Source organism: Macrobrachium rosenbergii, chromosome 41 (genome assembly GCF_040412425.1).
Source record: "Macrobrachium rosenbergii isolate ZJJX-2024 chromosome 41, ASM4041242v1, whole genome shotgun sequence".
Classification (NCBI taxonomy): Eukaryota; Metazoa; Arthropoda; class Malacostraca; order Decapoda; family Palaemonidae; genus Macrobrachium; species Macrobrachium rosenbergii.
Genome location: NC_089781.1, coordinates 33932301 through 33944970, shown reverse-complemented (window position 1 = coordinate 33944970; position 12670 = coordinate 33932301). Strand labels below are relative to the sequence as shown.

Genomic DNA, 12670 nt, shown 5'->3' with positions numbered 1-12670 from the left:
AATCCAAGAATTGATCTTCTTTCTCTAATACAGAACAGGATCGACTGACTCGGGACTAATTGGGATTTGTCTAGGTTTAACAACAGGCCCAACTCTTGGCCGCCAAGTTGATAGGAGAGGACACTAAAAGAGGTTTCTCCCTGAACGGGATGGAATATCCTTCTCTGATCACCTCTAAAACCCAAGGTTCTACATTTCTGTCCTCCCACTTGCTCCAAAAATGTAGAAGCCTGGACCCCACTGGTATGGGGAGGATAGTATCCTCACTTGCGAGAGGAAGGTCTGCTTGCGGATTTCTTGATTGGTCGAATGGATCTAGAATACACTGCCTCAAAATCCTTGCTGTAGAGGTGAAACCGTTTTAGGCTGCAAACGATGAGGAAGATAAAGAACAACCAGACTCCTTCGGACATTTGGTGGCTGAGCCAAAAAGTCTTGAGCGGATTTCTTTTGCAGCTCCGTTGTGACACGTTCTACTATAGTGCTGGGAAAGAGACTATGCTGACCTAAAAGAACAAAAAGAAGTGTGGATCTCTGAAAGGGAGTGACCCCTTTTGAAGTGAATGAACACCACTGTTCTTGCTTCTTAAGTATATTCCCACCAAGAACAAGGTTGCCAGCTCCTGGGATCCATCCCTGATTGCCTTATCCATGCATGAGAGCACTTCCAGCCAGCCTGTAGGGAAGTTATCTTGGAGAGAGGCACAGTCTTCTATTTTCTTTGCTAAGGACCCAACAGTCCAGTCAAGAAAACTCAAGATCTCGAAGGCCTTAAAGATATCCTTCGTCAAATGCTCGAGTTCTGAAGTTGTGAATAAGATCTTCGATGAGAAGAAAGCAGATCTCCGTGATGAATCAATCAAACTGGAGAAGTCCCCTTGGGAGGAGGCAGAAACTCCCAACGACGGCACTTCCCAGTAACATACGACAAGTATCTCATCTTAGATAAACAAGGAGGAGGAGCGCAGAATACCGCTTTCCCCAGATCCCTCTTTTCTGTCAGCCAGCTCTCAATGCCTGACAGAGCTTTCTTCGAAGACAATGATAGAACCATCTTAGGCAGCCTAGAAGCTTCCGCAGGCTGTCTCACCATAAAAGCTGAACTCGGCGAAGATGGAGTCGCTGGTGAAAAGAAGTCCGGGACGCAAAACAAGAAGTACTTCAAAAGAGAAGCGTAGGCTGAAGAAGGCTGATCCTGTTCTACGTCCTCTTCTTCAGACGAAATGGGTGATCGAGTCAAATCCTCAAACTCATGAGTCACTGTTGGTTTGGTAACAGATCTAGAATGCTGTCTAAGCATCACTGAATCGGTTCCAGAGAATGATCCTGAACCAAATGAGAAGTGGAGTGTGGCGCCGGATGCCCGGATGAATTTGGTGCCACCTCAGAAGGGGAGCGGTCGCACACTGATGACCGTGCATGAACTTTGTGTTGATCTGGTTCCACAGGCAAATTGGATCCTCTAGATCCCACTTGACAAATGGATCCCCAGACCATGATGGATGTTTGGATCCCTCAGATCCCACTAAATATCTGGATCCCTCAGATCCCACTAAATGCCTGGATCCTTCTGATCCCACTAAACACTTGTATCCTCTAGATCCCACTAAACTGGATCCCTTGGATCCCACTAAATGCCTGGATCCCTTGGATCCTGAAGCACCATCTACATATTTCTTAGAGACCAGCTTGAGCAACAAAAACTGATGCTCTGGCACAGACACTGTGGGCAACACATTAGACGGATCATCCCAAAAACTACATGAAGGTTTGGGACTCTGATCCTGATCTCTGTTCCGCTTGCATGGGATTGGAAAATCACACTCAGATGTGGATATTGGCCTTTTCAGTGGCCTGGATGCACTTTTAAAGCACCAGCTGCGCTCCTGACTCTCTTTGCACTTGGATTCGCCAGATCCCGAATCCAAATCACTAGATGAAACAGCATGAACTCCGATATGGACGCCTTTCCAGTGGCTGTCCGCCAAGTCCTGGGAATCTTGAACAACAGACTTGGTTGAGGGAGCGACTACCCATGGGTAAACCTCACTGACCTCCCTGGGACTTATGGTTTGCCTCCTCTCAGGTTTAGGGGAGTTTGACAGGGACCTTCATCTGGAGCATCGGTGGGACGAGTAGCCACCTCCTCCACTGACACAGCACTTGCTCCAAGATCACTGGCACTAAACTTATCCATAAGGCCCCTCACTGAAGCCCCTATTTGAGCTACAGTGTTGACTAAGAGACCAAATTTCTGGTCCATTCTGGCTTCCAGACTGGCGATGGCATTGGGTTTGGAAGGTTGGAAGTTGGATAATGGAGTCACAGGTAAAGTCGGGGGACTGGTGATAGGGGAAAATGCAGTTACAGAGTCAGAAGGGCATGGAAAACAGGAGAACCCTGACTAACTGAATTCTTAGCTTCGGCCTTAGTAGCCACTCTCCTTCATCTGTTTTTCTCAAGTTTATCTAAATAACTAGTCAAAGTTTTCCATTTCCCCTGACCCCACTCTTTGCATTCATCACAAGTCAAGACTGAAGAGCAATTTTGTCCTCTACATTGAAAACAAATGGTATGAGAGTCATATTTGATTGAAGTAAGCCTGGTATTGCATGCCTTTGCTGCAAAACCTACTGCTAGCAGAACTAGAGTCAGACATCTTAATAAAAGGCAAAAGTCCAAGCTAAATAAGCTAATACAATTAGCGCAATCGCTGCCATGACAAAGAATACTTCACCAAAAACGATGAAAACCATTCGGCAAATTATATTAAATCACAAATGAAAGCTGAAGTCAACAACCATGTTAAGTTGTCAATTGGCAGAAACGAATTGGGATCATCAGTAGTGTTGTACCTATCCGTCCCTGAAAGTGGGCGAGGCGAGTTACCTACACTAAAATATTGGAACGCTACCGCGAATTTTCAAATTTAAGCTGCTGATAAATGAAACACAATAGCTATGTAGTTACTTGGCAAGTTACTTATATAAAAATAAGTTTTGTATACTAGGCTACAGTACAATATCTTAAGGTGCAGTAGAGTAAAGGTAGAAAATTACATCTATTCATACCTTTTCCAGCATGAGTAGATAATGTATCTACAATTAACACATAACATTGAGCTAAACAGTGAAGTCTCAATTATTCAACTGTAATAAAGAATAGTTTTTGAATCAGCCAAACAAAATGCAATAAATTAAAAAAAAAGTTTTTGTATAACAATTCCAGGTCAACTCTGTAAAGATAAAAGTTTATATGCAATACAGTAATAAGAAAAGTACAGTACATACCCAATACAACATCAATACAAAATGTCTTCCAAACAAGTAGGCTATTTAATAACATTACAAGATATTTTGCTGAGGTACTCTTTAAAAAAAAAAAATTTTAAAAAACTACTACTGTACTGTATTGTTACTGGTATGCTCAATAAACAGAACAAATTACAGTACGTACTTTTGTTAAAAAGGCAAATAAAATACAGAAATTTTATTAAGCCATTATATTTTGGCCAATACATGTCAGCCTTTATCTCGGGAAAAACTGAGAAGGTGTTACAAAAGTATTATTTATATATATGGGGTCTGACTGCATGTACTGTGCTGAACTCGTTCAATCTTCCAAATGCAATTTTTCCCTTCCAGAAGATTCCTGGTATGCCATTCTTGATTGGAGATGAATTGCAACCATAATCTCTGGACCTTAGATTGCCAAACAAAGGCTATCCAGCAGTTGGTCTGACTGGATTATCCTTTTAATAAGAAGATTAAGGAGGGTGGTGTCCAAGATATCTGCCTTCCAATGCCCTTCTGACACATTCATGTTAGTACTTGTTTGGCTAATTAAGACTGATTCCAAAATCTTCCTTCTGTATAGATAAGCACTTTCAAATAATAATGATAAGTCCCCTTTCAAGAGGTTGCCCATTATGCTGCACAAGAATGCCTAATAGATACACCCTGATTACACCATTATAAACAGAAAACAGAGAAAAGTGGCTACATGCTATATCTGACCTCTAGCTTCTCGTAATTTCACACTAATTTTTGCCTAACCATTCAATTTACATAGCCTACACTATGAAAACAGGCATTATTAAGTCAATAAAACTAAAAAATGTGAGTACACTACCATACAGTACTGCACTTTTCCATGCACAATATGTCAGTCAAAACTACTGGCTAACTATAATCAACTACAATCACCACAACATCACAATAAATTTCCCTGGTTTATGTTGAGTCTAGGGTTTAACCATTATTCAGTAAGTGAAAAACAATATAAAAGTAATGGTATCATGAACTTCACCTGTGTCCAAATACTGTATGCACTTATTGTCAACCCCTAGTCTATAGTTGTCTACCATAACTTAAGCTGGTTGTCCTATTTTCTTTCTTAAGTACAGTATGCACCCATTCTCTATCAAACATACAAATTACCAAAGTCCATAAAATTCACAAATACATAAGTCCATAACTTCCTAAATGTTACAGAAATGTAGAAATTAAAACATCTCAAAATTTGGACAACTGACCCATATAAACCAACACAATGACTACATACAACCAATAAGTGCTGTAGCACATACAGTAATTACATACACAGTTGTCATGTGAGTCTAATCTTGCCAAGGCAAAGTAGCAGTATACAGTACAAACTATGGTATAACATACAGCTTCCACTACCAACTCCTGGCGCAGGCAAAGATACCATCAAACAAATGCAGGCAACACACATGATAAAGAGCTGCAGCAATGAATAGGGCACAGCCATAAAATTAATATCTTCCACTGAAAAAAACAGAGTGTCATAAGTAAACCTGCAGTCAAAGTTGCACAGTGAAAGAACTGTTCAAGATGAAGAGGAAGCAGAATCAGCTAAATGGCCACATTACTCTGAACCACTCTGTTCAGAGCTTTCAAATCCTCACACACTGAGCATTCCTCACTGAACACAGAGTATCATAGCATTCTTGACCAAGAATCTTCCCTTCCTCCAAAGTGCTAGCCTAACCCATCCATAGTCATTGATTCAATACCTTATGATCTGAAAAGGAAACAAAGGGGACCATTTTTAAGTGTAGGAGTTAACTCACATGAGAACACCTGCAAGGTGTCATCAGTTTCTAAACTTCTCCCTGACTATTCAGATGAGACTACATCCACATTCTGTTTAGTTCCCTTAACTTCTAACACCTTATTTTCAGTGGACACAAAAAAAAACTGCCTCACCAGACCATATTAGTCAAGATCCAGAATACTGCGCTCTCAACATGCATGCTTGGTCCTGCCACCAGTACAAAATTTGCTTCATCCTCCTTTTTCACTGAAGGAAAGAGAAGTAAGCTCAAGAGATTGTATAGGAAAAAGTTATTTTGCTACAAAAATCATGTTTTTTTTTTAATCACAACCCCAATAATCATACATTACCATAACTCGCCATTCCAGTGCAAAGAAAACTTCACAGTGACCCAACGCAACAGAAACAAAAGCAATAGAACCCAAAGGAGGACTTGGATATGAACAAAATAAAATGGACACATCTTTCTGTATTTGTTAACAAGGCCAGTGCCCCGAATCATCATGTCTCAATACCATGTCAGATGGAAATCAGACCAAACAAGACGACATCTCAATTCCTGAGTGCAACCTCTCTCAGGTGAATTTGGTAAAAGTCCAGGTATACACCTATAAAAAGGATAAAAATTTCAACCTGAATCATCTGACCTTATGGACTAGAATCTTGACTTGTGCTGCCAAGTCATTAGACTTCAAAGTGATCCCTAAAGTCACTTGCTGAAGCCAGCAGAGACCACGTTCTTAAAATCTGCATTCATCTAACCACTGCGTTCATGTCCTAGCCACCAAGAGACAGTTTTGGTCATGAAGTGGGATGAGTTACATCCCCTGAAGAAACATGGAGCTCAGTGACTCTTAAAGGAAGCAACAGCAAGTTAAAACACAACCTTTATGATTACCTCAACAAGGAAAAAAAAGAGACTACATCAAGGGCTTATATGGGGCTCATAGCAAACTATAAAGCACCAATGTAATGTCCAAATGGCAGAGAGATGAGCTAGAGAAAATTTCTATAAATTTCTAAGCTAATTCATCAAATACTTGTTCATAATCACATGAAGGTCATAACCACCAAGAACCTGTGATAGAGCTATTCTGTAACCTTTAATGGCAGAAAGAGCTAACTTCTGATCATGAGCTAGAATCTCGATATCATCATCAATAGTGACAGTAACAAGATCATGACTGTAAGACACAACAACTGGGAAACCATGTCCACTTCCCTTGGTATAGGCTGAAAGTTGTTCATAAAGGTCTCACAATGGTTGCAGCAGTGACCTCTAAAATGCCAACTCACAGGAGACACTGGAAATATAATCTCCACATGTGTTAGTGAAAGGGTTCCAGTCAATCAGAGAACCTATGGATGTGAGGATGTCAAGCAGCGCATCCTCTAACCTCTAAAGTGACCAATTCCGAGGGCGGTCTCATGTAACAAGAGTAGGTCTGTGAATCATTACTCCCGCAGCAACAATGGAACTATCAGAATCATCTATGTACTCTCTACCTCACTCAAATTTTGCTAGCACAAAAAAAGAAGGGCATACACATCTAAACAGTTCCATCTCTTTAATATCACATTTATCTCCAAGCTGAAGAATCTGACAGAGCAAAGTAATGCATCAAAGCTTGATGTTTAGGCTTGTTGCCAAGAGATTAACTAAAGGAAAGCCCCACAACTATCAGAATGCCTAGCAGACCTGTGTCTCTAGTACTAAGTCCAAGTGACTAATCTGCAAAATCTCAACAGAAAATTCTGCCATACAGTCGCAATTACCATGGATGAATCTCCTAGTACTAGGTCATGACCCTAGGCCCAGATGACTTGAACAATTGCCTCCTAACACTCCTTCCTCAAAGGACAATGTGAAATTCTTGAAGGCCTACAAACATAGCCTTTAACTTCAACAGGTTTATATGAAAATGCTTTTATACCATAAACAAATGCCAAGGAGCTCGAAACTCCCGCAGGTATGTCCCATCTGTAATCATTAGCATCTCCAGCATTGTAAGAACCAGAGAAATATCCCTCCACAGGTCACAAAGATGAACAGATTCATCAAAACGTCAACCATCCCTGTGAACATATTCTCCACCAATCTTCTCACGACTGCCATGGCATCTAATTAGATGCACTTGTGTAAGAGTGATCTACACACTTTTGGAATGGTCACAGTCACCAATACCTGACCTAGAATCAGTTACAACTTTGCTTGAATCCTAAGCATTACAACCATGAGGCAGCACTGATGTCTCTACCTGGCAGCTCAAGAGGATAAAGAATGCCCAGATATCACCTTCAAGATCCTATGGTGATGTGGGGAATGAACCTAAAGCAAAACTTACAATATAGGAAAGGCAAGTAAAGGACAGCAATGACCACTATGGTATGTGCCTTTTGGGGGAGTTCCCCAACTGTCTACATTATTCCCCAAAACATCCAGCAACAAAACAGTTAAACAATACACTAATGTTTAGATTAATCTACTTATTCACTTTGAGTACTTTTTAAATTATTTCAAATTTACGACAAAATACATATCATCAATCTGTGCTCAAAAGTGTGGGTTAATTGTTCTACCATTATAAGCAGTCAGGTGATTGACTAAGCATTAGGCTAGTCTACGTAACACTTGGCAACGTTTACTTGTGCTTAAAAAAAAAAAAACTTTAAATATGACCATTATTTCCCGTATTATGTCAGTGTGCAGTCTACGATCAATTTTTAAGCAATGCACACACACTGTAACATTGTTATGGATCACAGATGCAATGGCTCAATTGCATTTCTATTATGATTTTTATACAAGTTTCCCACTGTACCACAGATACATTCATGCAACAACATTGCTTTCAACAGAAATAGTAAAGACCACGTTATAGCTCTGATAATCTCAAGTTGAGAAGTGAACTGAGAACAATGCCAACAAACCTATGCCAAAATGTGGTCTACTTTCACTAGCTAATAAAAAAGTGAATGAAGTATAATATTCACCAATTCTCAAGACAATAGTCCTAGTAAGTAGGAATAAGTACAGTAATAAAAAACAGGTTTTGATGTAGGAAAACCTATTTTTGGTATCCGCTGTTCATCCTCAAAGGAGTTACAATCTCAAGGTCGCCCCAGGCCTCCATAAGACAGACCAACCAATTACAAAGAATTCTCTTACAGTTGGTCTCGGCCAGAATAGTGCTTGTTGGCACAGTGATAGAATATAAAGGGCTAAGGACAGGAGAGCTCTATCTCAGGTCCTACAAAGACTACCTCGGCTCTCTGTTTCCCATGCACACAGACATGACAACAGCATATGTCAGCCATATTCCCCATTACACTCTGGTCTGTCCAAGAGTTCTCACTAATCCCCAAGTCTTCCTCCAGAAATTCTGTTCAACTATGCATTTTTCGATCATCATTACAACCCACAAGCTAAGTACCAGCTAAGTACTCAGTTTTAAGACCCAGTGAAAAGTTTTAGTTCCTTAAAATTTTAATGGGTAGGCTTATATTTGTTTACATTGGGAGTCAGTAAGCCTCATTATATTTGTTTAAATTGGGAGTCATTAGGCCTCATTATATTTGTTGAAATTGAGAGTCAATAGGCTATAGGCCTAATTGCCATGCTGTTTTTTTCTTGCTTGACAAGGTGATAATTAGCATCAAGAAAATAATATTTAAGAATTTTACTATTGAAACTCGTTATTCAATGACTTTTAACGCACAGATAATTGGAGGTTGCCAAAAAATGAATCAAGTTAGCCTAACTTCTTGCTTACAAAACGCAGACATAATCGTAGTCCCCAATCATGCTTGACTTATGAGCTTTGATGTTTGCAAAGGCCAGATTTCCTTTGTAATATTTTATAATAAAATCAAAATAATCAAAATATAAGCAAAGAACTCAGAAAAAGTCCATGAGGGCAACAACAACTGTTAGTACATTCCAATAAAAGTAAATCTGCAACAGATTTTATGATTTTTATATTATTATTAAGCATGTTATGGAGACAAAACAAAGCAAGAATATTGGGTGATGGTATTAAAGTAAATTATCAAAAATAACCCCTTTAAAACTTCAAACTCAGGAGATATTTATTTTTTTTAACCCATTAATTTTTTTAGTGATCAGTAATGGCTTTTTTTCTCTCGCATAAATCAGTGTTTCCAGTGTCAATGTTGGCCTCAGGAGGGACAGGATGAAAATGTTTGATAAAACTCCAAACTTCTTAAATTGTGTAAATTCATTCTGCTATATCATTTTTGGAAATACTGTAGCTGTAACTTTGTGTACAAGCACAATTTTACATTACAGTACTTGAAATTCTAAGAATACTTCAAGTAAAATATCAGTTTTTATATACTGGTACAAGATGCTTTGGGGAGTTCACCCAAAACTTCTCTGACAAAATGAATGATAACATTTTGGCTATAAAGACAAGCAACTGGGCAACTGGTTGTACACCAAGATCAAGGCTCTAAAGGTCAGACTGGAATTCAACTCCATACTTGCACTAAGAGGTAATTAGTCTGAGGCTGGATTGCAAGATGGAAGAAATTGGACGAGAAGGGCTAAAACTTGGGAGCAACTAAGGTAGAACAGAAGCTGCAAATACCCTTTAGCACTGCCTTTGGTGCACAGCATGCGATGCACTGACAGCACTAACCCCCTAGAGGGCGAAACACCAATAACACCCTTGGACAAATAGTGTAAAGCACTGATTAATGGACACAAGATGTAACACAAACATAGGATAATGAAACCTTTAAATACATGTCAATGTCTCATTGTTATGCTAAAAGTATGGGCTTAGTACGGCCTACTCAAGTGAAAATTTTCAAAATTATAATCACGAGTTTAAATCTGACATAAAAATTACATTTAACTTTAGATATTTTCACTGAAAACCTAATCTTTTTCATAAAACGAACATGATGTGACAAAGTTTGACAGAAACTGCCAAACACCATCAGTTTCTGCAGCACAGTTTCTACATTGGGTTATTAGGTCAGCTGTCACCTTACAGGCTCAATCTTAAAACCACCATCTAATATGAACAAATGCACTCAAGCTGCCATTGTGATTTATTATTCATATATTGCTGTTATAATTGTCAAAAGCCATGCAATAAAAGAAATCACATTATCTTTAACAACCATTCTTAGGAAAACAAAATACAGTGAATGACATAGCCTACTTTGGCAAAACCATAAACAAGGGATTAAAGGGAAAGATTCAAATAGCTAAACTTCGATTTCTAATTGGTCTCAACCTAGTGTCCTTATAGTGTATGATTGACTTGATTTTTCCCATGTGTAGTACTTTAGTTGCAAGTCAAGTATTTACTGTTATCTTTTGTCGGTCAACTATAATTAACCTCCGAAGATGTATGCCTGCCAACCTGGAACGCTATCACGCATGCTCAGTGTTATAGGGGAGCTTTTGATAAAAAGTGGAGTTTCCTTCACCGGAGGGTCAGGGGGTCAGACACAGCCTTGCTAGGTTAGGTTACATTAGGTTAGTATAGTTCCTTTTAAAATAGTTTTCCCTAGGCAATTCCTTCTTAAACATATGGTTCCCTAATGACTTGCACATGCGTGGAACCATTTCATAACAATAACATGGCAGTCCCGTCTTCCCCCACCCAAAACCATGCATTCCCAAAGGGTCCAAAACCATGTTGGGTAGGTATAAGGTTAATAATAATTGGCCTACAATAATCACCACCACCTCCTTCAGTAGCAACACGATAGAACAACACTATAAGTATAGGAAAAATCAATTTCCAGGGTAATAGTCCATGCAGAGCTGTGGCTTAGATTTATCAGGGTTAGGCCTTGGTTTGTTTTCGTCTGCGGAACATAATTCCGTCTTTGTGAAATTGCCCCTTGACGAACAATACCGAAAAGGGTGCACACAGTATAATAGGAGATATTTTGAGAAATAGCCTTGGCTATACCGTCTTTGGATCATGTTTTTACGTTCTCCCCTGAGGGACTCGTATTAAATACGGCACCCGACGGTGCTTTTCTGTGGAATTACCCAAAAATGAAATGTGATGCCCACTATTCTCAGGTATGGTAAGCCCAAACTCTCTTTCCGGTAAATGAAGGCTAGGCTTGTCTAGCCAGCAGCCAGTTTAGCCCAACCTCAGTTACCTTCGCTACACATCGTATAAAATGCCTCACCTCAACGATTTCAGGCTTTTTGTCCTTCTTGTCATCGTCATGAGTTCCTGTGGCATCCCTTTTAGAACGCAGCCCCGGGGGTAGAGGAGCACCACCTGAACTGGCACTGCTTTGGCCCTTCGAGACACTTTCAGCGTTGGCCCTTGTAACGACCACTGGTTCTGACCTCTTCTTTCTAGCGACGGCTATGTATCTACTGGGACTTCCATATCTCTCTGCAGAATTAACGAGGTCGACCAATGCGCTCAAAAGTAATGTCGTCAACAGGAAATAAACGGCTGCTCTTTGACGAAGAGCAGCCATGTTTACAGTTTTTGTCCCCACGTATAAACAATGACGTTCTCTGCTGCAGGAGGCGAAGATACACAATAATTCACTCCAACTATGATGAACCTGACTACGTTCGTTTAAACTTTACCAACTGCGTACCCGTCAGGACAGATTTTGACAAAATTTGGGATCAAAGCATCTACATCAACGAACAATCACAACTGCGATCCAAACCGGAGAGCGGCATTCGGTCGACTACTTATCTGGTGTGCTGGCCTGGCTCAGCCGCTCAGCCTGGCTGCACGACAGTAGCTCACTCACTCATATGCCTGGCAGTGACTTCCTCATTTACTTCGATTGTATTTTATATGTACTGTCCGTTTAGTAAACGAGTTTAAGTTTTACAAGTTATTCAACACTGTTGTATTAATAGCTTGTTAAGTTTTGATTCATAATGCCCCAAATTAACTGGGTTCACGGTCAATCAGTGTTTGGACTGGCAAGAGTAGGAAATGTTTTTCCATATTTATCGTACACAGGCAACCTAATCTGTCATTTTCACGTGACTTGAAAGCATGACTCCCGCGCCTTTCATTAATGCGACAACCTTACATTGAAAAATAAACTGCTGCGGGTAATACAGTAATAGCATGTTTTTAATTAAACGATGACTGTATGAGTTTACATTCAAACAGTATACATCGCACCATTAAGGACTGTAGAGAGGGTACACTTGATGCCAGTGGTTGGTAGAATATAATGAAACCAATACTGTGAGCGAGTGTATATATATATATATATAATATATAATACTATATATATGTATATATATATATATATATATATATATATATATATATATATATATATATATATATATATATATATATATATATATATATATATATATATATAATGTATATATATATAATTATATATATATATATATATATATATATATATATATATATATATATATATATATATATATATATATATATAATATATATATATATATATATATATATATATATATATATATATATATATATATATATATATATATACAGTATATATTGTGACGAAGTGTCCAGTGTCTGATCTTCAGATTAAACCTGGTATCTACAGTAAGTGCTTG

The 12670-nt window shown here is 39.0% G+C and overlaps 1 protein-coding gene across 1 annotated transcript in view; it reads right to left on the bottom strand.

Annotated features, from left to right (window-relative positions):
- The window catches only part of LOC136826787 (sortilin-related receptor-like), a 330233-nt gene extending 318374 nt beyond the window's left edge, over positions 1-11859 (bottom strand). The window contains exon 1 of the mRNA XM_067084222.1: positions 11263-11859. Coding sequence (XP_066940323.1) covers positions 11263-11565 — 303 coding nt within the window. The 5' untranslated portion in view covers positions 11566-11859. The remainder of the gene's footprint in view (positions 1-11262) is intronic.
- Positions 11860-12670: the final 811 nt, after the last annotated feature.